This window comes from Leptonotus elevatus, chromosome 5 (assembly GCF_054856555.1).
Source record: "Leptonotus elevatus isolate MCC_2025b chromosome 5, RoL_Lele_1.0, whole genome shotgun sequence".
NCBI lineage: Eukaryota > Metazoa > Chordata > Actinopteri > Syngnathiformes > Syngnathidae > Leptonotus > Leptonotus elevatus.
In genome coordinates this window covers 2,837,706-2,863,508 of record NC_141243.1, presented here as the reverse complement: position 1 = coordinate 2,863,508, position 25,803 = coordinate 2,837,706, and the positions used below count along the sequence as shown (strand labels likewise).

The following is a 25,803-nucleotide window of genomic DNA, read 5'->3' as shown; positions in this document are numbered from 1 at the left end:
TTTAGTCTAGTTTTAATCATGACAACCATTTAATTAACCACTGTACTTTTTTTGGTCTACAGATGATGTTGAACATTTCAGATACAAAATTATTTTAAATAAAAATGTTCTCATATTTTTGATAAAACAATTTCACATACAATTATAGTATATCAACAAGTGGCTACTATGGTACCATGCTATGAGCTAGTAAATTAGCCAGCATTAGTTAGCGGTCGGATTAACATTATTGTCAGAACATTATAGCTGTTAGATTAATGTTACATTATAACTATTATTGACAATTTTTTTTTTTTTTACCTTTTACAGTGAATCCACCTTCTGTCCGTTGCATGTGTTTGTGCATGTTGCACTCGCTCGCTGCAGATTTGAAAGGGGGCGTGTCACCGTGTGTCACATGACAGTGTCACCGTGACAGATTAGCAGAGACAAGATTTTACAAAATTTGTTCACAAACTAAAATCTGCATATATTTTAGTCCAGTTTTTATCAAGTGAAGTACATTTTCGTCTCGTCTTCATTAGTCGACGAAAAATGAATACTGATTTAGTAACTGCTATTGCTTAATAATGAGGGTTTTAGTCGAGTCTCGTCTAGTTTTAGTCCGGTGAAAAATGGGTGTTGACGAAATAATTTTTTGTTTAGTTTTCGTTTCGTTTTTGTTTCTGGGTTTTCCACACACTTTGATGTTCTCTGACCACAAAGTCAAATTGTGCCTCGTCCCTGGGACTTTTTTTTTTTTTTTTTTTTTTTTGGTCTGCTGAGATTTGACTAATCTCTCGAAAACAGAGGTGCAAAATTCTCGGCTTTCATGTCGCAGTCGCGGTTTACTCCTGAGGCAGCCGCAGCATCTTTTGCTGCTGATTAATGGCTTTAGAGATTAAAATTAATCTAATAATAATAAAGAAGCCACTTGCAGATGTCAAATGTGATCTGTCCGTGCCTGTCTGCTGCTTTTGATTATTATTATTTTTTTTTTTTTGAAACCATGTCCCTCTGATGTCAAGAAGGACCTGTCAAGTGGTTTGGATCGGGTCCCTTTTTATTTTTTTTATGTCTTCTGTAGTTTTGCAGGTGCGCTTAGTCGGCAACTTTCCCATCAGTCATTTTTCGAAAGCAGCGATTAAAGTAAAAGACCTCCACCAAGGACCCTCAATCCCCCTACGCAGCCGTGATGTGCCAAATGAATGAAGGCTTACTGCCCAAGCCACCAGGGGGCGGTAGTAAGCATCTGGTTCAGTGATCCACGGCAGAATTCAAATTGATGTCAGCGGCGTGTCCCAAAGTTGACCCTCGGCTTCTGTGCCGTATTTTTCCCGGCCCTTCCAACTAAATGGCTCCAGACGTAAACAATCGGTCCCACTTTAGCCCCCCCCCCCCTCCACTAACCCTCTTTTAACCCCCTTTGAGGCTGGTCTTCATCCCCTGAGGCACTCCGTCCATGCACCGTGCAGTCTGATTTTACACGCCGCGTCATCGTGGGCTTTTTACCGCAGAGTACTCTTGCTCCGACCGCACAGATGTTTCTCGCAGAGCGGCACAGGAAGCCATTAAAGAGCCAATCAGTCACGCTCCGCAAGAAGGACAAATATAAATTCACTGCAGCTTCACGGAAACGTATGTTCCATTTGTAGATAAAAAAAAGAAAAAAGAAAAATAAATAGATGTGTGTGTGACAGGTACTGACATGGAATGTGGAGGGGCAGGGGATCGAAGTCCACTCATGAATCCGAGGTAGTATGCATCTCTTTTTCCATGTCAATACCCTTCACACAGACCGGGTTACATAGCAACCTCCTGACACTACCTCTAAAACGGAGTAATTCAGAGGTTAACTTTTAAGATGGATACGGTATCACAATATGAAAAAGCCTCAGCGCTAATTGGGCGTATCAGGTGATTTATTATATCACCTGTGTGTTCAAGAGCAGGTGTGGGAATTCCCAATGTCCGCCGACCCCCAGAATGCACCGAGAGAGAGAGAAATGTTGTGGCACATTCCTCATTCCTGCTAGTTTTTTTTTTTTTTTTTTTACACAGACTTTTTCCTGTCTTTTCTCTGCGTGAAAGGTTCTGACACGGAATTAGAGTCTGAAGCCAACCCACGAATTTGACAGATTCTAGATTTAGTAGTATGCAAGTGTAATAGAGACATGGTTGTTTTAGCCCCTTTCACACTGCCTCTTAATCAGATTTTTCCTGTGTCACTGTTCTGTGTGAAAGGTACAGAGACTGAATGGAGTGTTGAGGTTACACCACAAATGTCCTAATTTCTGAGGTAGTATCAAAGTTGTGACCTAGGCTGGAAATTCGCTTTATAGCCCCTTTCCCACAGCTTCTCATAGCTGTCTTTGCGTCTGTATTTACTTTGTTGCTGCTCTGTGAGAAAGGTACAAAAAAAGGAACGGGGATGAAGGAACAGATGTTCACCAGCAAATCTATCATTCTTTGAGGTAATATCAGAGGTGTATTAAGGGATTGCAGCTCCGTAGACCCTTTCACACTCCATGTCAAAGCAGTCTTTCGTCCCGTGTGAAAGGTACAGAAATCAGAGTTATCAGAAAATTTAGACTTCAGTGAGCATGAGAATGGACTGGCGGTGGTATTACAGCGTGTGTATATCAATCACCCTCCACAAGGAGAAGATTATGACCAAAAAAGGGGGGCGTTGAGTGAAGGGTCTTAATGGTAGTGCCTGTGAAAGCTGAGAGTCAGGCCAGTCTGAACAACTCATGTGGTTTCTTTGAACGATCCTAAAGCTACCGTACACGCGGTTCCACGCCAAACGATATATAGTGATGAAAATTCTGCCTTTGACAGATAGTGTGAAAGGGGTTTAAAAAGCCGCCGGGAGATTTTTCGGTTGACTTCACCATACCCCCAACACACACGCACACACATTCAGTGTCTGTACCTTTCACACAGAGCAGCAGGTGTGCCTCACATTGCCGAAACTCCGTGTCAGAATGCCGTTTTGAGTTTTACGCATCCTCCAGAGCTTCCAGCCGAGCGCAAACCCCGCTCATGATGTTTATTGATGTTCTCCACGCGCTTCGGGCCAAGTGGGCTCGCAGCCCGACAGCCTTGTTGGCCGCCTTCCATTTTGCGCACAACCGTGACTCTGTTGCTCCCATCCACACACAGATTTGTTTCAAACTGCTACTACTTCGACTATACTATAAAACTAGGGATGCTCAATACCAATTTTTCACGACCGATACCAGTACAAGTATTCAACCTTGGGTACTCCCAAATACAGAGTACTGATACAACGAGTATCCACTAAGTGGTGTTGGCAGCCTTCCTGAGTACCCGATACCTCGAAATAGACCTAACTCCGCAAAGCACTCGATTCCGTTTCTCTCGGTGGCTTTGAACCTCACACAGGGAGTCTTAATTAGAGACCCAAGATGGATGACGACTGCGCGTGTCATTTCTGTGTCGGGCGGGTGGGCGTTTTGCGCACTCGGGAGATTTGGGATGGGGGTCATGCCGTTTTCCTCACAGGTGGCGTGACGGTAACTGCCGCTTTCATCTTAAAGCTTTGAATGTGCCACAGGTGTGCGTCGGCGGGGGGAGGGGGGCGTCGGGGGGGGGGGGGGGGTGCGTCAGCAAGGGGCCACCATTTGTCAAGGATTCCTCGCAGCCCACCTCCTTCCTAGGTGGGTGGTGACGGGTTTTGAATGTTTGTGTTTGTTTGGATATATTATGGAAAAGCGATTTTTGAAAATGCTTGTATGGATTTTGTTAGCGGAGTTTCAAGAGCAGGGGCGGGCTAACTTTGATGTTTAGGGCCCGCATTTGATTTTTGAGAATGACAGCTGGGCCACATTCTTCAGAGATAACATCAAAACAATTGTTTTGTTAAGCGATGTAAAATTGTTCATTTAAATAATGAAATAATTATTTGATTAATTGAGTTACAATTAACCAATTTAGGAAAGAAACGTTTTTCAAAAAATATTGAATCAAATACAATATGTGTTAAAAAATAAATACAATTAATTGTAATGATGTTGATTTGTTGACTTCATTCAAATATGTTCATTGTATATGTGTTTTTTATTTTAGTAATACTTATTTCATTATTGTTATTTATAATTAATATAATAACCTCTTATGAAGTCAATGTTTTTTTTTTTAATGTATATGTATTTTTTAAACACATTTACAATAAAGCAATTAGCAAGCTAGTTAACAGGATAAATGAATAATAGACTAATAAAAATCAATTAAAACATCAAAATTTTTAGATGAAATGCTAAATTAATGAATAAAATATGCATGTATAGTTTAATTTAATTATCAAATAAATATATATGCTCATTTCTAACCAACTTTAAATGAATTTTAATAATCAATTATAATGGTCATTATTTAATAAAATATTTTCTATATTGTTTATTTTAGTAAGACTTGTTTTTACCGTACCTGTTTTTGTACATATTTTACAATTCACAAGAAATTCATCAACCAGGTTCACAAATTTTAGGAAGAAATTTATATATATATATAAAAATGTTTTAAAAATGTGTAAAATAAATACTTTCAAATATACATTTAATTTGTTTTTATTTTAATTTGTTTTTATTTATGTGACATTAATTTTATATCGTGACATTTTTCAAATTTCAAGTGTTTGGGTGCAAATTCTTCTTCCCGGGGGCATAACAGCAAATAATTGAGAAGCACTGACCTCAACGACATCACAAACATGATGAAAACACCTGAGAACCGTTTTAAATTGTGAAACAATTGCATAATGTCTCCATACGTGCGACCAATTTGGGTTTGCGCGCACGACAAAAAGAGGCTCGCACCCAGAGACGAGAGAGCGTCCTGCCAAAACAGGAAATGGAAAACACATTGAGACAGTTGAGATTTCAAGGGTTTCGTTTGAAGGCGTATCGACTGCCTCGCACCCTTGTGAGTAATGGCTGTCAACATGTGTTTCCACTAACCTGCTCAGCCACAAGATGCTGGACGGACCCTCAAAGAAGACGCGTCCTCCAATGTCCCTCCAGGGGAGCATTGACTTTTACACTCCATTTTACAAACATTTGGACAATTGCACTTTATGTTTGACACGCACTAATGTAGAGATGTCAGCCCTCAAGCCAACTAGTATAAATGGAACCAACGATAACAATTGATAGGTGGAACCGACCCTCGTTGAATTTGGGCCGAGAGTTGAGGTACGCTGATATTGTCACACGCCGTCACACTCTTAACTATTTGAATTGAAAATATGTCATAGTAGACCATTTTAATTGGTGAGATGTTTCATAGCAAAAAAACAACAACAACAAAAACGACTAATTTGTAGTTCTTCAACATTAACATGGGTTAGTTTGACCACTGGTTAAGCTCAGTGCTCTAAAAGCATCCTGCATGCTTCAGCTCATTATTAACGGTTGTCATTGCAAATATGTCAAAATGAACCATTTCTTTGTCTGGTGCCAAGTTGCATAGTGAAAAAAAATCATATTTGCTATTCTGTAACTCAGACTGGGTCATTTTGACCCACAATATAACAGGAGCTATAAGTTACAAGCGTGGAACATGAAACAAATTAAAACTTGTATCTCGTTGAATTCTGAACATTTTTGAAAGCTCCTTTGTGTCTTTTCTAAGTGCTCAATACACAAAATAAGCAGCAGAGTGCGCTGTTTCTCACTTAAATGCGACACACGCAGGACCTGTTTGTATGACACTATCACATTCATTCACATAATTATAAAAACAATGATGCCAGCTTTCATTAAAGCTAATTAGTGCCATTTAATTGTTTGATTTAATGACATGTGCCTTGAAGGACTTTCTTGTCTGCTGCCCTTTTCACAGAGTTCGTTTACTTCCAATTAAAATTCCTTTTAATAGTTCAGATTGCAACATTAAATGTTCACAGCTGCCACCATTTTAGGTACATCTGAATTTATCGTTATACAAGTAATATTAGGTACAACTGCACTTACCTTTTTTTAATGATATGATGGGATTATGTGATCTAGAAACTTTTCAAGGAGAACATAACTGAGGCTAATATTTGTTTGCTTTTGTGACACCTCAAACTATCAAATAACGAAAACAAGACTAAGAAAGGGCTTTTGAACAATCATTCAAATAGACCGACTAAAGGCTGAGAACGGTTTAAACAAGCACTTTGCGTTTTTACACTTGACTAACCTGCAGCGCCGTTCTAACCTCCTCCTCTTCCTCCTCTTCCTCCTCCTCCTCCTCCATCGAGCAGGTTGAAAGAGTTTGGCTCAGTTTCCTGTCACATGTCCTGGAAATCGGATCCCTCCGCGCTGCTATCTAGTCCCCCGCCCCAACACCCCCCTCCATCCCTCCCCGCTCCGCTAGAAGTCTGCCGGGTCGTTTCGCGGACTTCCAGAGTAGAACGCGAGAGTCGAGACGAGAGCTGAGCCGAGCCGAGCCCGCCTCAACCTCAACCTCACCTGGGACCATGGACCCGTGGACCGCCGCCTCCTCGCTGCTCCTGGCCGGCTTCTTCTTCCTGTCCTCCGCTTCGATCTCTCACTTCGACACCGGTGAGTCCGCAACCTGTTGCCTTTATTTTAGTTGTACCCCCCCCCCCCTTCCGCTTTTATCATCTTCGTCTCCTCCGTCCCTTCTTTTTATCTTCTTTCTCGATTTTCCCAAACTTTACTGCGTCTCGGTGCCCCATAACAAAGATCCGCTCCGGTGCCCGGAGAAGGCTTCTTCTCTCCGGCGAACATGCAGCGATGTTTCCCCCCCACATCAGCAACCGCTCCAAGCGGCACCATAACGACGATTGTACTTGATATGCCATAACAATAAGAATATTTTTTGTCTTATTGTTGGATGTTGTGTGGAAAACGCGCATTTTTGGTTGGGGTTCTGTCCAAAATTGCTCCATTCCAAAACAGCATCCGATGTGCACTGAGCCTTCTGTTGAGTTGGAATTCTTGAACATGAGCACATTTTTGGGATCTTTAAATGTGATTCTCAGTTGATTTATGACTGCGTATTGATGATGGGACAAATACTGTCAATTTGCAGCCATAACATCCAATGAGTATGTACTCTCTTGTTTTAAATGTGAATTATTAAACTGTAATTGCTGGCAATGCCCTCATTTTGAGATGAATGCTTCAATCTTCCATTCGGTAATTTCTGCACACAGAGAGGCGACACCTCGGATAATACACTAGCATGTCACAAAGCTACAATTTAAGGAATTTTTTTTTAATGTAAAATCCTTTACTTTTTATGTGATACAATCACCAACAGTGTTGAATGAAATGTGATTTTTATTTTTACCGCTTTTATGAATATGGAGTTCTTGAAAATGTTGGTATAAATCTTGGAATTAGGGCCAGAAATGACAGGTGGGACAGTTAATAATACACCTGCAACTTGCGTTTACCTCTATGTTGCTAAAACATAAGTTGAGGTGTTTCTCGTGTAACATCGTGTTTTTGTTTTTTTTGCGATACCGTTAAAAAGTTGGTGTTAAATGTGACATTCAACTGATTCATTTCTTTGGAGTTTTTAGAAAGGCTGAAATTGACACGTGACGGCTTTAGTTGTGCTCATAAAACTCAGATTTCTATCTAATTGTGTTAGCAAATAATGCTAAAGTGAGCTGGCTACTTTTTTTTGTTTTTATAGTGACGTTGTCGACTTTCTATGGGGTTGCAACAGTTCTAGATGTGCTGAACGTGCGGATTTAAATGTGACTTTTAACTACGACTGAACATTTGGGGTGAATCTTGTAAATGCGAGCAGTAGCACGACGCGCCAATGATTTATTAATGCACGCAAATCGCATTGGTTTCTTGATTTATCTTTTAAACTGATTTTTTACTCTCATTCGCAAAAGTGTGAGAGGACTTGTTGGTCTCTTGCATCATATCATTTTTTTGTGTGTGCGTTACAGCCAACTATAAATATAACATCTGTTCTCAGCGAGCCTCGCTGCATGAATCGAACGAAGCCTTCTCAGATGAGAGGCAAAATGTCTTCGAAGATAAAACAGAGCAGTCCGGCTGCCACATAAACACTCACATTCGCTGACACACACGTCACTCACCGGGCCAGGCCACGCCCTTTAAAGCCACACACATTCAAAGTCACGTATATTATAGTGTCGAACGGCAAGTGGACAAAAATAGTAGCGCGCATATCTTGATGTTGAATAATGCAAAATCATTTTTCATCTGATGATTTGAAAATCTGAAAACATTTGATAGCAGAAGTCATAATAATGTTACAAAAAACATCCTTTTTATTGTCTCAGGCTCTTTTCAAGCCACCAGACGACCTCCACTGACCTTGAATTGGAGCCAGCGCACACGCGCCCCCTGTCCTGCTTTGCGATGCAAACAAGTTATTATTTTTTTGATCCGTCTGCCTCCAGTTTTTTTGCGTCACACTCTAAAAGCATGCGTGCACACAATATTGGGTCACAACCTCCTCGCAGATATCTAATAATGCCGACCGCACAAACCGAGCCCTGCCCGCCTTTTGCTGTAATTTGCGCCGCCTGTCATGTCAGAAGCGGCAAAAAATCCGCAGGCTTTCCTTTTTAATTTTTTTGTCTTCTTAATGACACCCTTTGGGCTTCAAATTAGAGGGTCGGCCATCTGGGCTGGTGCGTAACTGCTCCCATGTGTACCTATGTATTAACACAAAGTATTTAAAGCCACGGTAATCCCCCTCATAACACCGAGGGAAGAAAGAGGAGGAGGGGGAGTCGGCTGCGTATTCAACAATCATTTCATGCGTTTACAAGTCGTCTTACGAGGTAATGACCGTTTTTCATTTGGTCTATTTTGGCCTTGAAAAAAAAAAAAAAAAAAGGCCCAAAAAAAAAGCTTAAAAACACCCTGTGGAGCGTCGGCCCAAATTGGGCAGTGCATGTGGCGACCACATTTGCATATAAAATCACATTTGTTGTCGAAATGTGCCTGACGACTGGTGTTTGTTTGGATTCCTTTGCTTGACTGATGTAGTGGTGATAAGTGTTGCAATAACATGTCGCGATGCTATCAGTGATACTGTTTCCTTTGGGGATTCCCCCTCGCATGACGCCGAACGTGGATAGCTCGTTTGAAATCACATGCTCAGATATGACTTTTTGAAGATTGTGCCAGTTTTTTTGATTTTTTTTTTTTTTTTTTTTTCATTGGGAATCTTAAACATAGAAATGCAGTGAACTCCCATTCATCACGTGTTAAACCGCGATATAAGGTATATATCTTTAAACACTAAAAATGTGTAACTCACACCTAATGTGCTAACATTTAATGTCAAATGGTAAACAGAAAAACTTTAAAAAAAAATAATGTTAAATTAATGTAAATCTGAAAATACAGGCAAACTACACAATCATATCATTTTTTTTTTAATTTTTTTTTTTTTAAATAATTTTAACCATTCATAGCAGGGTAGTGATAAGAAAACCATTGTTATTAAAATGTGAAAACATTGCCATAAACAGGAAATAACATCACGTGTGGCAGAAAAAGTTTCACATGTCAACACAATGGGGAAAAATGCTTATAATTGATATCTACCCCAAAAAGTTGACTGTATTAATTAATTGAAATCGTAAATACATCACAAACTATTATCTCAAAACACTATTATTTTCTGTTTTCCCACATCTTACCTCAAAAAATATACAGCTTACAGAGGCTTTAGATCATAGGTGTCAAACTCCGGTCCTGGTTTTTGGATGTTTCCGTTCTTCAACACAGCTGTTATAGGATCAGCTCATCAGCAAGCCTGATAACGATCCTGCTGATTGGAATCAGCTTGTGTTGGAAGAGGGAAACCTCCAAAACCTGCAGGACTACGGCCCTCCCGGACCGGAATTTGACACCTATGCTTTAGACTGTAACAATTTAGGCTGAACTTAAGCTCCAACCGTACATACAAAGCTAGTCATGGGCTACTCATGTTGTCCTTGGCTAACTAGTACCAATTGGCAGTTTGGCAATTTGTAAAAAAATTTAAGGACAATGCACATGGATCAACCGAGTTGATCCATGTTTGTGGTGTCTTTTTCATCGGGCTGCCTCCCTCCTGCGCTGTGGGTGACTGCTCGCCCTTCCCCTCTCTGCTCCCACAAAAAGCCACTAGCCCCAAATAACTTAAAAGAGGGCGCAGCTCTTTTACTCAACTCTGCAAGCAGTCAACCATATTGTGCCCTGCTTAGATCTCATTACCAGTGACAGACCGCATCAGTGGGTAGAAAAAAACGTTTTTTTGTTTTTTTTAAACCAGTAATCGACCCAGGTGAGCCAACGTTGCAAAGATTGGGCCTGGACCGATTCAACGTTTGTAACATTTTGTAAGAATTGTCTGTCTTTGGAAGACTAAACTTGGGTTTGATTTTATATATATATATATATATATATATATATATATATATATAGGATTCCTCTCATTCTTCCAGGGATAACTCCGGCGTGGAGCGCGTCACATCCTGCCTTTCCCCTCCGAGGCTAACACGGTTAGCTCGGGCCCCGTCAAGCAGAGGCCTGCTGAGGAATGTTGTCCAGCTCTTTGACAGACGGCCTAATTGCTTTGATTGAGATGATATCAACTTTTCAAAAGTTGACTGCGGGGTCTTCTCGGATAGTTCAAGCGAGTGATGCGCATACCGACGTTCGGATCAAATTGGAATATTTTCTCCCGCTTCCGATCAAAGTCAGCAAGGACTTGATCGTCAGATGTTTCTAAAGCTTATCCTGGGTGATCATAATGTGTGTTAAAAGCCATTTTTCTTCCACAATCTCAATGGAAAATCACAGCACATAACATGATTATTATTATTTTTTTTACTCATGTATGGTGTCACGTTTTGAAAATCCGCGACGTTAAAAATCGGTATGTGTGGATTGTCGGTAACTGAATGGCTGATTATTCAGGAACCTGATTTTGAATTATGGCATTGGGTGAGGAATTGATCACTTAGTTTTGAGTAATGGACCAAACCAGTAACTGAATCATAAATCATTGATGTATTTTCTGCACTGACAATTTGAAATAATGTCCTGTTTTTTCGAATAAAGTTATGGAACTAAAAAAAAATCCCATTCATCAATTGATCAACAAAATAATTTCCATTTTAATCGATTAGTAAAAACGAATCGTTAGTTGCAGCCATAGTTTTGAGTGCACTACTTGGCTACAACCAGCAGAGGTGCTATTGATTCACGCAACAACATTTGAACGCGTTAAATAAAAACAATATTTGAAGACGTGATGCTTAACTGATTGTTAATATCGCATGTAGTTCTTCAAAGACATTTAGTCAAATGATGTTCATAGTTTAATGAGGAAAAAAACAACAAAGCTTATTTGGCCATGTTGGATTTTAACTGAGCAAAAAAATGATTATCAGTCACCTTCCTTATCCTTCATCCTTATTTTCAATCCACTTTTAATTGCACCCAAGCATGACAATCACATTTCCCGTCAATACTTAATGGAAAATGAAACAGAAAGTGACAAGTTTTTTTTTTCTCTTTTTTTTTTTCTCTTTTTTTTTTGTCATGACGGATGAGCTTAGATACAAAAGCTGGTGAAAACAAAAACATTGGCTTCACAGCCAAATGTTGGGTGTGCGCGCGTTAGCGCTCTTGTGTGAAAAACATGAACTCTTCTTCAACCGAACAGGGCGTGTCCGTTAAAGGTTGCTAAGTCGACGTCTGGCTGCAGTTGTCAGTTTGTGCAGGTGTTTGTGTGTGTGCGCGCGTGTGTTTGCACTTGCACGCACGGCGAGACGAGGAAAACACATTTGACTGTCGGATATGTACACGGACACACATGGCGGAGGGAGAGAGGCCGCGTCCCGCTCGGGAACCTTCAATGTCGTGAAATGCTACTTTTATTTTCGTGACAGGATGTGGTCGGTGTCCCATAGTTTTTTTTTGAACGAGCTGTGCGCTGCCAACTTCCTGTTTACAGGTTAAAGCTCCGCAGCAGTAGCCGCCATGCATATTTTAAAGTGTATTTCAATTCAGCTATCGTTGAGTACATGTCAAGATTTATCCAGCTAAGGAGAGAAAAGTAAAAAAAAAAAAATAATAATAATTCAAGGTGAACTATTATGCAGACTTGAATGTGAATTCAGGAAGAGACTCGGGATGATTACAATTTGAAGATTATTCAAGATAGGATTTTATCTAGTGTGTGTATTGTTTGTTGTCTTATCAACTTTATGTCTGAATCTGATAAGCTAACCGGAAACGCAGCAAAACAAACTGATACCACTCGCGTACATGCTCAGATGTTGATTTCCAGTCATTGGAAAGCACTTCGGGCCTTCATCCCCAATGAAGGTGTTAGCAGCAGGAACGTTGTGAGAAATTACCAAGGTTCTTTTAGTGAACTAAAATTAGCTAAATTATGGAAGAGGATTAGGGCCAGTGAAGAGAGAAAAAAAGTTTGGCAGGATTCTCACTTTATTCTCAGAATAGTCAGAATTCTGACTTTGAAGTGAGAATTCTGACTTTATTCTCAAAATTCTCACTTTAAAGTCTGAATTCTAACTTTAATCTCAGAATTCTGACTGAGAATAAAGTCAGAATCCTGCCAAACTTTTTTCATAATTTTTATTTTTTTTTAATCTTCATTGGCCCCAATCCTCTTCCGTACTTAATAACTAAAACAAAAATTCCAAAAACATTTTCGTTAACGAAAAACAAAAAAATAAAAAAACAAAAATGCTTTTTAAAAAACGAAAACTAACTGAAACTACATTTTACATTTACAAAACGAAACTAGAATTATAGTGAAAAGGCCGTTGGTTTTCGTCTTTGGTAATTAATTTAATACATGAGCCTTTGGGTTGATCTTAAATGTGATTTAAGTATAGTAATTTCATTAATGACCGCAATAAGGACGTTTGACTGTGTCGCACAGAAGTGACAGCAGCCAATAGAAAAGCACCTTCCGATGATGTCGCTCTTTGCTGCCAGTTTTGCGTGTTTGACTTTTGGCTCCAATGGCGGCTTGCCTTGCCAGTTTTTTTCATTTAGTAAAAAGGGTGTTTCTTTTTTCACTTAACCATGGTATTTATTGCATATTGCACACAAGTATTACACTTTTTACTTTTTAAAATAAAACAAAAACTAATACTAAAACTAAACTAAAACTACAGATTTTGGAAATAACTACAACTAATGAAAATAACAGAGCTGCCCTGAAAACTAATTAAAACTAACTATATTAAAAAACAACACCCTCAAAACGAAATAAAAACTAACTATCATGAAAATTCCACAACTATAATAACCCTGTAAGTTCCTCAAAGAAAAGAAGTCTGTTTCAAAAGTCTTTTCTTGCACTTGTTGACAGAATTGACGAGTGACAAAAGGTCAGCAATGCGAGCGCCTCCCGTGCCCGTTCTACTTCCTGTCGACCTCCGGGCGGACATGCCCTCGCCGAGGTCACGTTTTTTGCAGGCGACGCCCTCGCTCCGCCGCCCGTGCCAACGGGTCGGACCGCCTCCCTCTCAAAAAAAACGCCCGTGGAAACGTACCCGGTTATTACAAGCGCACTGGTGCTTATTATCGTGCCGCCGTGACTGCGGGCCTGTCACGTTCAAAGGCCTGCTTTCCTTTGATCGCAGTACCGCCCTGCGCCAGGCACTTGTTTTTTTTTTTTTTTTCCTTTCTTCTGTTTTACATGTCAGGCAAATCGCCACCTGCCCACGCTGCTGTGCAGGCTACCCAGCATGCAAAGCAGCGCAGTTGAAGCTCCAATGGCCCCAAAACCGCCATTGGCAAGGGCCAGTTGGTCCCGATGGTGGGATGGATGTGTCTGTTCCTAGTGAGACGGTTTAGGGCAAGGCCGGTTTTGATTGAAAGTCCCGGGGGGGGGTCATAAAGCAACAAGACGCCGCAAGAAACCGCTACAAACAGGTAGAAGGAAGTCAAAATGGAGTAGGAAGACACAGGAAGTAATATAGCAGGGGCTACTAACGTGGTGCCTGCGGGCTCTAAAAACAGTCGGGTCAAAAAATAAACCAACTGTGGGTCAAAAATGGACCGATCCTCTACTTGGGTCAATGTGACCCAACTTTGAGTCAAGAAATTGCTCCTTTAGCGTAAAACAACTCATAAATGTTGTTCAGATCCTTTCGTCGGGTCCAAAAATGCGGTCATTTTGTATACAAGAAAATGGATCGGTCCATATTTGATTCATAATTGGGTTACTTTTGACTCAAATGTTTTTAGCCTGTTCTAAAAATGGCTCACCAGTAATAGGATATTAATATATCTTTAGAGAAGAAAAAAAAAAGAGAAGAAAGAAAAAAAAAAAGGATATTGTGATTTTCTAGGAATGTTGTAGAAGTGATCATTTTTAGTATGTTATAATAAATGTCATAAATAATGTTAATGTTAAAAATATATTTCGTTTTCTAATTATTGTTAGAAAACGTTAACATAATCAGTGCCTTCATCAATATCATTAATTATTAATTCGGGATCTGCGAATACCAATACCAAATGTCGGTATTGGGCAGGCCTAATTTTAAAGTGTTGGATAGTTATGGAGGCTTCCGATACCAGCCATCGATACTTGAGGCAACAAGTAAAAGGCATTGAGTAAGTCCTCATCGGCACGAGTTGGCGCTATACTGCGGCAGTTTGACACTTAAGTAAATCATCATCTGTGCCAGAAAGTAAAGTCTGTTCACAATTTTTTATTGCGTTCAATAAAATTGTATATACTAGTACTAGTGTTATCGGTGCTCTGTATCAATGAGTACTCAAAAAATGAATACACATAGTCGTATCAGCCTTTAAAAAAAATACGTATCAAACATCAGAAATATTAATATTAATAACATTACAACATTATCAAAAATTATTTGAGCACATTTGTTATTTCAGAAGTGTGTATGAAACGTGTGGCCCGACACATTAATCAGTCCCCAAGAACTAGCTCTTGGTTTCAAAAAGATTGGCCGTATCTTGTACTAAGTCCTTCCTGTTTTTGCCCGACGTAAAAGCATCAAGTCGGAGTCGAACCTGCTGGTCACCGCAAGTCAATGCGAGATTAAAGCGGCCACCAACTCAAGTGGCAGTGAAGACTCGCCAAGTGTTTGTCGGAAGGATCAATACTCAAGTAAAGTAAGCTTACTTACTTAGTGATCATCTCTGGCAAAGTATTTGTACTTAGTTACTTTCCACTACTGACAAAGACAGACCCGTAAGACAAGCCTTGTAAATCCTTCAACAAGCTAACTGGACCCCCCCCCCCCCCCGACACTTTTGGTCGTGTTCCTTTTTTGCATCTGAAATTTGCATCCTGTGGAATCCCAAATGACATTCTCACCCCAGCCCAACATGACGTAACCCTCCGCAGGCGAAGGGGCTAAATCGAATAGTCGCAGAACACTGATGAAAAGGCTTATGTTCTTCTGTAAATTCCATTAAGTCTCGCGCAAACAATTGTTTTCATGAGCAAAAATCAATTTGAAATGAAATTGGAGACGAGGCCTCCTCCTGGGGGCGACAAGATGGTTATGTAAAATGTTTTTTTTCTAATTATAGAATAATTCAGTGTATTTTTAATTTTATTCAATTTAATTGTAATTAATTAAGTATTAATGTAATTAACTCATTCACTCTGTTTTACTGGATTTTGACTGATTTTGCAAGTCCCGCAGAATATTGTGTTCTATTGCTATAAAAACATGGAACCTACCGAAAGAAAGATTAGAGTCTCTTCTTTCTTCAGGAAAAAAAAGGTATATTTCTATCTGTTTCCGTTTTGCAGCAATTAGCATTAGAATATAGCTGCGTTTCATCATTATTCACAAATGTGTTTAAAACAGTGGGGAAAGAGCTTTTTTGCAACATGGCCCTGGTTGATCTCTCATTCTCGCATTCTCTTCAGTTCAGAGTCTGCATCAAAGTCTTCTGTATGTTCTAGCATAAAAAACACACACATAAAAACTTATAAATACGTCTTTGGGAGCATGGTGATGTTTAAAATGGGTAGCAAATAAGTTATAATGTAACCTATAATTGGCTATTTTACTCGGATTTGTATATTATTTAATAGAATAAACTATATTTAAAGTGTTTTTTGAAACACTTTTTTAAAAATTTAATGTAAAATAATTTTATCAATAAAATTAGGGATAAAATTATGTCTTCTTTCAAGGTATCAAATACTAGAGGCAAAAGAAAAAAAAAAAACTCTTGCCACTGTAAATGTTAGCTGGGCCAGATTACGGAACGGACGCTGTATTTTGCCCACCCTCAACATCTCCACGGTTTGTTTTCAATAAGTGAAATAAAAAAAATCCGCTCTGGGCGCGTCTCTGTTGCAGCGGTTTGCGCACTTTTGATTTCTTTTTATATCCTAAGCCTAAAAATCCTTATGACATTTGGGCTTTGTAATTTTTTTTTTCACAGCATGCTTTTAATAAAGCTCGTGACATTTCAAACATCTTCCACACTTCTTGCCAATCATTGGTCCAACTTTGGTTATGAGCAGAAAAAAAAGCATGTGTTTTGTGGTGTCACGCGGAATTCGGACTTGTGAGCGTAAGCAGCAACACATGATGGCGGGATATTATTAAATTGCTGGTGTGTCAGACGTGACCTGTCCGGCGAACTTGACTTTCTTTTTATACGCCCGTTATGTTTGGGCCCGGGCCACCGAGGTCTGCTCTGCGCTGCGGCCGAGTAATAGGCAGCCACTTAACTGCAAATAGTAAATACGCGGCCCAGTCATTTCGCTGCTTTTCGTCCATCTGCTTCAGCTTGCGGGCCAAAGACGCACATTTCCTCCGCGCGCGGGAAACGCCCACGGACGTGGATGCGTGCGACAAACGAGCGGATGCGGGTCAACGGCCGGAGCAAATGTTGGAACAAAAGGACTGGAGTGAGGCTAAGTGGACTGCAAACATGCCAACAAAGACGATAGCCAAGACGGCGCGTGGAGGATCACAAGCCTCGGACGTCGCTTAACGGGCTCTCATCCACGCCCCATTTCCAAAATATGGGTTGTTTGGTCACAGGAGAGGTTGAATGACTAAAGATTTTTAGGAGTAGTGACCATATTTGGGTTTCCCAAAAAGAGGACTTACGTCCCGCTCTCAAAGTTTACTCAAAGATGCCAATACGTTATATCAATTTTATCATATACTTCGTTTGTATGGGAAGAAAATAAAGAAACTACGATTAAAAATTGTAATCGTAATTAATCGCATGATTTCAATAGTTTTTTTTCTTTTTTTTTCCCTTCTTTTCTCTGGAGAAAAAATGACTTCAATAGTTAACTCACGATTAATTGCAAATTTTATATCTGTTCCAAATGTACAATAAAATAAATTTTCCAAGTTTTCATACTCTTGTTAACATAAAAGTGGAAAAAAATATATGGCTGCATCTTTTAGTCATTGATACAATAATTTATTAATAATTCATAACATTGAGTTAAAATTAAAAAGATGTACTGTACTGTCAAAAACGAGTGCGAATTGGACTATATGCCACAGAGGAGGCGGGACTTCCGACGTCCAGGTTTTCGGTTTGCGACGTGTGGGCCGTGTCCCGGTACTTGCGCTTCTGCCTTTGTGCCCCTCGGTCGTGCGTTCCCGTCGACGGGAGCGCATGGTTGGAGGGGCGCAGGGGTGGGGGTGCGAGTGTTGGAACGCGGCCGGTGTGTAAAACTCGGAAGTCGGAAAAGTCTGTGGCATCTACCCCATAGATTTGTGTTGAGATTCTTTTTCTGCCACTAGATGGCATAATTGCATTTGTAAGACGTTGGTGACAGCTCAGTGCATTTTTCTTTTCATATGAAGAGCAAAATAATCTCTGACATGAAGTCACTTTTCTTTTCTGCACATTTTTTAAAATTGTAAAATATATCTTAATCCCAGTCTCCACAAATATGTGCATTATTATTATTAGATTTATTACTGCTAAATTTTGACGTGGACGTGTCTGCTGCGTTGCGACTGGAATTTCACCCAGTACAGGCTTTCTAAGTAAGGGGCGGTCATTAATAAAAAATAGTGGCATTAAAGGAACTTTAAATGAACTCGCACTCATTTTGACACCCCTAAAAAAAAAAAAACATAATTCTCTTTTGAAGTCTTACTTGACAAATCAGTGATAGCATCATGTTGTAAACCCAATGTTTTTTTAATTATTTTTTTGCCCCAAGAGATACTTTTCAAGCAGCCATTCTCCCGCGATCGAATTTGATCGAACACCGACTACGATTTGTGAGTGCAGAGCACTACCAGTGAGCTAAAATTCTGGGTTGGGACTGGAACGTTTAGGAAGTGAGCTAGGTTTGCTCGTTTGGAGGCCAAGAGCGAACCTACAAAGTCTAAATCAGGAAATACAGCCATTGGCCGTAACACCTTGTTGACGCCATAATCTGTACTTTGCCAGCTCGGGCCAATGGTGACACCTGCAGGTGTCATCTCGATCTTTCAACAAGTCAGCCTTTGTCCTTTTGTGTTGATGAGCCAGTGACAAGCGGCGCAAAGGCTGTGCGCTCAAGAGGGCTGAAATCCAAGTCTTCAGGTGACCTCCCGTATTGAAGGTCATGATCAAAACAGGTCCAGCTTGCAGCCGCAGACCCCCCCACCCCCCCCCCAAAAAAAAAGAAAAACAGCGGGGTGGTCACACTCCACGGATGCCATGAAACCGAATCTGCCGGCCCTCAATGGATCCTCCGTAACTGAGGCCGATGGGATCCCCCGGCCCCGCCCCCACCCACCGCCCTTGTCCTTTAACCGAACCATCTGCTCGCCGGTACCGCAGCTCTTCCCACAGTCACACAAACCGCAGTGAAAGGGGATCACTTTCACAGGCCAGATCAGGAATCGGAGACGCCGACGTTTTAAAAAGGGGTCTGAAAGATTGCCGAGGCCTCTTTAGCGGCCCATTGTGGTCGCTCTTATTGTGACTCTGGACACAATAAAAACTCTTTTAGCTGACGTCCACCGGAGATCGGATACGCCGCGAACGGAATCGGGGATGTCTTCATGTTGTGACCTGGCTGCTCGAAATAAGACCAAAGCAATCATTTGGATGGAGACTCATTGGATTCAGATAGTCGAGCCCAAGCAACACATGGAATACAACTTTTTTTTTTCTTTTTTAAACTACATTGTATCCCACGACTGACACAATGAATTGTCTAAATCAACTCAGCCTGTTCAGTTGAGTTCACCAATTAACACGTGGCTTCAAGCATTGACATTGAGTGAGTTACGCCCAATTTCCAGGAACCCATATTGTCGTTAAAGTACCTCAAAGATCAGGAATGATATTGACATTTAAAATTCAACATCAACAACTTCAATCTTTTCTATTTAGGAAACAGTTGCCGCGACCCATATTGGACTCGTGCCATGCTGGACCAGAAATCCTTTGTCACTTGAGCCGTGTAGTGTAATGAGGATAATCATAGTCATCTTTGGAATAAAGTACAAACAGTACCTGTGATGTAACTGAAACGGCAATGAAAAAGGCGATACCCGAAAACACGGCAGGACGTTGCCTTTTGCTTACAAAAATAAAACTTTTCTCTCATACGCACAGAGAGGACTGTTGACAGGAAGTGGCCACAACAGGAAATAACTAATGCGAAGAGCAGCGAGTGTCCTGCAGCCAGGATGAGAAGTGGAGCTGCAAAGGTTGGAAAACGTTTTGCCCACTACGGTCATGTTGGATTTTTAAAACTGAAAGGCCAGGTCATTTGTAGGTCAGATAAAAAATAATAATAATAACAAATTGAATTCTAAAAATTAACACATTTATTTAATCAAATATTTTTATTTAAATTTTATTATTTACAATAATGACCTGGGTCATTAGTTTTTTACTAAAATCAGATTTTTTTTTTAAATAATGTAATTATAATAAATTAACAATTGCTTAATCCAATTAATTCACTTTTTTTTTCAAGTATAAAGTTTGATTATATAAAGTTTGATTGTTTACAAGAACAAAAACGTTGTGTTTTTTGTTTGTTTGTTTTTGAAAGAAAAAAGTAGTAATCTGACAGAAATAAAGTCAACATTTTTCACGAGAACATCACAATGTTGTGATGGTAAAATCAAACTTTAATGAGGAAAGGCACTTGTAGTTTGTCATTTCAAAATAAAATTACAGCCATAGCTTGCAGATGCCCCCGGAGTCCCGAGACCCCAGTTTGAGAACCGCTGGCTGGAACGATATCCGTCAGCACCCACAGCATCAGCCAAACGCCACCATGCAAAAACATGAGGGGTGGCCAGTTTACTGTTCAAGTCGTCCTGTTTAACTTTGAAACAATGGCTTCAGTGTCTCCCCCCCCCCCCCTCGCCTTTGAGCCGACAAGACGAGGCAACGTGATAATGATGCCTGTCAGGCATAAACAAGAAAGATAAGCGATGCATTTGATCTGCGGCCGCAGATTGCGTTTTTCCCGCACCCGCACCCGCACCCGCTCTCCACCAGATCCCCTTTGATTTCTCCCTCCTCCTCCTCCTCGTCCGCGGACCCTGTAATCAAGTCGGACCTCTGAGAGAGACGCAAGGATAGTGGCGGTAGTTTGCGGAGGGGGCCCGAACACCCTGACCCACTGCGACAGAACCAAAGCACATGTAATTTACATTCCTCGCATGCCAGCGAAGCGGCGCGCAAACAGCGGGATGGAAAACAGGTGTGTTTTGCATCGTCTGGCTTGGCTCCCTCGAACGTGCTACCTGCTTTTGACGCGAGATGTGAGCTCATGAAGTATGAACGGCTCACGGTCTGTGTTCGTGCCGTGCTGTGAGATGCACGACGAAATATTGACCTATATTAGGTCATTTTCAAGCTTTAGGTAGGTGTTGCGGTCAGATCAAATAAACCTGGTTTGGACTTCCGCGCTAATGGTCCGTGCCATGGCCTTTGATCTGGTCTCGCTCGTACTGAAAGGTATGACTTTGTTGAGCGACGATGGGTGTTTTTCTCACGGTGGCACTTTTTTTTTTCTCGGTCAGGTTCAGGCAACCTAGAACATTTAATAAACAACAAATCAGAAAGGAAGACAAGAGGTTTGAATTATTTTCTCTTATCGTGCTCTAAACACACTTTGCCGTTTCCTCTCTTTTTATTGGATTTTCACTAGTTGCATAGCGATTGCTGTTCTAAAGGGCAGGGTGCACACACAACAGCAACCTTAAAGCAGTCACGGATACAAATCATCATGCAGATAATAATGTTCATCAGCACTGAAAGTTTCAAAGTCAAAGCTTCAAAAGTTCAATAGCAAAATATTCCAGTTGTCATCTTGCGATAAGGCCGCAGTTTTTGTTTTTGAAGATGAAGGTGCATGAGTCATACTTCCTTTTACTTTCGTCATAGAATAAATGCTTAAAAGAGAAAATATGGTGTAAATGTATGTACATTAACATTCACATTCTCCAATGGCCAAAATCGTGCAATGTGGAAACAGGGTTTGGGTACGTTATTGGTTGGTCGTGTCCTGGTGTAGTCAAGATCGGATCAACCGATACCAAGACCTAGTTCTTCCTGGTCAAGATCAAATGATCTGATTGAAGCAGCGGCCCCCATATCCGAGTCTGAGACGAGAACTAGAGCTGTCAAAAGTGGATAGTATTAAAACAATCCTATACATCAATGGTTGCCATTGATACAGTTCTTAAGAACTTTTGGCTTCGCTCGAAGCAACTCATTATATGCAAGTTATGCCGAATGGCTCAAGTCCAGACTACCCAACTAAGACAACAGGATGTCACACAGACATGCATCAGCCCCAAAAACAGAACTAATGATTACAACACTTTAAGGATTCGCCATATTGAGGACATAGGAAAGTTTCTCTATATAGCGCAGTGTGGCGTGTGCGAGAATGGCATCACCGCGGCAACGCCGGTCCCGGACGTACAAAAGACGCTTCTGTTCGTACCGTTCTGTAAGCGTCTGCGTTGGATTCTTCCTAAAATGAAGCAAAGAATGTCACAATCAAGGCAGACTTGAACTCTGGCTGAGTCTCCTTAGCACATTAGACGAGTCATTGAACCAACATAGCTCTTGCATCCACTGCTAAAATACCCTTGAGCACGGCATCTATTTTGATATTTCGTACGCGAATTTGCAAATAAAATTAAAATAAAATAAAACCTGTGAATTGGCAGACGATCTCTGTAGGCTGCCTCTTAACCAGCCTTTCTTCAGTGGAAGCCATCAATAAAATATCCAATCATTTAAAAAAAAAAAAAACATTTCCCAGTGATGACTGTGATGATCGTTTCTGGCACTAAATCAGTTCAATAATTGCGGCATGTCCCGAGGTGAAAAGCGATCACGCTGTCGGCATGTTTGTCTGAGGTGCCTGGGAGCAGACGGATTCCTCTTCCCTTGACTTTAAACGCCCGCATCGCAGGCCGTTAGCAACATGTCTTGTGTGACAAGTGCGAGATGGCGTTGATATGAAAGCGAGTACGTGATGAGGAGCCCGTATGTTATTTTTCCTGGATGGGAATACGCCTTTGCCACATCTGTTTCCTTCAAGTTTAGGCTTTTGTTGTTTGTTCACTTTGCAGCTCAACTGGGGCTTTGTTTTGGGGAGGTGGCAAAAGTACTGATTCAACTCCTGTGCACAAGTAAAAGTGGGGAAAAAAAAGAACAATTTCTAAAATATAAAAAATGAATTTTTGGCATCGGGTACATGCAATGCATATTTTGATAACTTGGTACAACAACAACAAAAATTGCACACAAAGTAGTACGTGGCACAAGTTGTTGTTTTAAGCGCTAGCTTGCATTGGCTGGATTTCAGCGCTATCAAAACATGAATCACGTTGAATATGAATCACACAAAAAAAAAACCGGCACTCCAGTCCTAAAAACGTTACACTGGCTCCCAGTCAGCTGTAGAAAAGATTAGAAAATGATGCTACTGGTCTATACGTCCTGATTACATTGAAGAAATACGCACGCAATACAATGCCATTAGGATTCTGAGATCAGCAGGCTCACGTCAATGAGTGGAGCCTACAGTTTAAAGCAAACATGGTGCATCGGCATTTAGCTGTTGTGCTGCACGCAAATGCAAGTGTAAATGCATTTAAATCATGCTTAAAACAGCTTCTTTCCATAGTCAATGTTCTTTTAGTACTTTTTTGTTTCTCTACTTCTTCTGTTTTTTTAAACATCTACCTCTTTAGTTGCGACCTTTTTTTATTTTATTTATTTTTATTATTTTATTTATTTTATTTTTATTTATTTATTTATTTATTTATTTATTTATTTATTTATTTTTTATTTTTTTATTTTATTATTTTATTTTATTTATTTTTAGTTGCGACTTTTTACGTCCTGCCATCATCGACGAAAGTTGGAAAAAGTAACAATCTTATTTCGACCAAGTGAGGTGTAGAAAGTGTATCTAAAGTATCTACCATCTAGAAAGTATCTATCTGTGTTGAAATGCAGGGAGTTCAAGTCAAAAGTTTTCAGAAAAGTATCAAATAGATATATGAAAGTGAGAAAGTCTTTTTTTTCTTGGTCACGTCCCACCGCTGCTCGCAGTTAACTTTACTGTTCTGGCTTGAGTCTATAACTTGGCACAGTGCGAAGTGAAGCGCTTGCTGCATTGGAGACGGCCATTTATAACCCGGCTTAACAATGCGCGGCATCATAAAAGCGCTCATTGTCTTCTTTTTTGAAGTCTTCCCTCGCTGTCACTTTGTCTTTCATGGTTCCCTCGCCAGCCCCCGCTCGCGCTTTTAATCTCTTATGGATCCGTCCCAAGAATGGGAAGTGCGCACGCTGGACCTTGAAGCAAACGCCCTCAGGCCGCGTTCTCGTTTTGCGAACCCGGCTTTCTTTCTACACTGGAACCTCGAAGGTCCAACATAAGATGTTCCAGAAGGTGGTTCGACCTGTGATTTGTTGGGATTTCCACACAACATGTTCTGGTAATGCGAGCAGAAATAATCAGTTACAGATTAATTTTGTTTTTAAGTAACTTAAAAACGTAACTGAGGTTATTTTTCTTCGTAAACTCATCCTACATTTTTCTTCAATGTTTATTTTCTTCTCACGTTCTTAAGTTTTTCCTTTGTTCTTCCTTTGTTCATTTTTTCTTACATTCTCCTAACGATTATTCTTATGTTCTTTTGTGTCATGTTTTTCTCACGTCATTCTTAAATTATTTTTTTTGTACGTTCATTTTACATTTTACTTTATTTTTCTGCTTACATTCCCATCTGTTCTTAGGTCTTCTTACAATCTCCTTGTGTTGTTCTGAAGTTCTTTTGCTGATGGTTTTCTTTAGGGATCGGCCGGCCGATTTATCGGCCCCCGGATTTTCCTTAATTTTGGAAGATCGCTGATCAGCCGATCCCTTAAAAATAAACCGATCTTTTCCACCAATCTCATTTCCCTCAAAGGTCTGAAAAAGTCAGCCACTGTAAGCTCTTCTGCTGAGATGACCAATAGGATTGTCATTTTTATTTGAGAGAACTACTTAATGTGCAGTTAAAACAACCTATTTGTATTATTTCACCGATATTGTTCAATGTTTTCGAATAAAACAAGATTGGAACACTGAAGGTATATACTGCTTTTAATGAAAAAAATTGGCATTGGCAAAAATCGGGTTAGGTCAGACTTTTTAAAAGATCAGGGATCGGTGCACCCCTAGTTTTTTTATTCTCTTGCAAATAATTTTCCTTTTTATCCTCTTGTGTCCTGCACAGGTTCGTTTTTTTTTTTGTACCTTTCCATCTTCTTGCCAACACCTCGAAACAAAACAAAGTGAGTTGCATTCCAAATTGTTGGGAGTTTGACTTAAGTGTATGTGAGACATTGGCTCCCACAAAGACATCTCTAGAAGATGACGTCTTTTCCGATATTTGGAAAATAATTGCCTCCTCTTGGCCCACGTTGAAACTGGGCTGTAAGAGATGCTTCGGCAGGACGCAATTGGACGTGACGCGCATCAAGTTAAATGGTCCTTACTGTCAATATTTGGACGGCCTCCTCAGGGTTACCGTTTGATTGTCCCGTACGTCTCTTGTCGGGCTCTGCGGCCTATCAGTCAGTCAGTGCCTGAACTTTCGCCAATTGAAAAGCCGCAAATGGTCCCGGCTCATTCCATTCCTGTCCTGCCACAAAAAGGTGCTTCCATATGTTTTTTTTTTTTTTTTTAAGAGCTCAGTATTGTTCATTCGGAAATGTCATCATCATTGCTCCTTTTTTTTTTTTTTTTTTTTTTTTTTAAATATATATATATATATATATTTTTTTTTTTTTGTGTGTGTGGGTGAGTATGTGTATGTGCGTGCGTGCGTGCGTGCGTGCGTGTATTTGTTAGCTCACCAGAAAACCTATTAGAAAAAAATCTCATATCGTTCACCTAAACCGAACACCAGGAGACCCGAGGGGACCGAAGAAAACCAAGGAAGGTGAAATCCAGCACCGACCAGTGGTGCTTCCATATGTTGATATCCTGCTGATTGCACAGTCCCGCACGTAATATGGGCAAAAATAATCTTTGACAAGGAACTTCAAACGCGCGGCTTATTGGCGGAGCGTTTAGATTTAGTCTCGGCAGATTCGATTATTTCCATTACTCGGCTAAATAACAGGGGCTCCGTTTTTATAGGTGCTGCCGTGCGACTGTTGGCGAGGAGTCCTGCGGCTTAAGCGGGGAGGTTTTTGCGGTGAGGAATCAGTGCAGGAAGTGCCGCTCTGGCCCAGGCTATTTCGGTCTTGAATGATGAGGTCCTGGTTTATGGTCCAGTTATCTGGGTTGGGGGAAGGTGGG

At 40.5% G+C, this 25,803-nt stretch overlaps 1 protein-coding gene across 2 annotated transcripts in view; it reads left to right on the top strand.

Moving 5' to 3' along the window:
* kremen1 (kringle containing transmembrane protein 1) overlaps positions 1 to 25,803 on the top strand; it is a 66,075-nt gene that overhangs the window by 6,814 nt on the left and 33,458 nt on the right. For both annotated transcript variants that reach the window (XM_086075297.1, XM_086075296.1), the window contains exon 2: positions 6,251 to 6,551. In XM_086075297.1, the coding sequence (XP_085931423.1) occupies positions 6,467 to 6,551 (85 nt within the window). In that variant the 5' untranslated portion in view covers positions 6,251 to 6,466. The remainder of the gene's footprint in view (positions 1 to 6,250; positions 6,552 to 25,803) is intronic.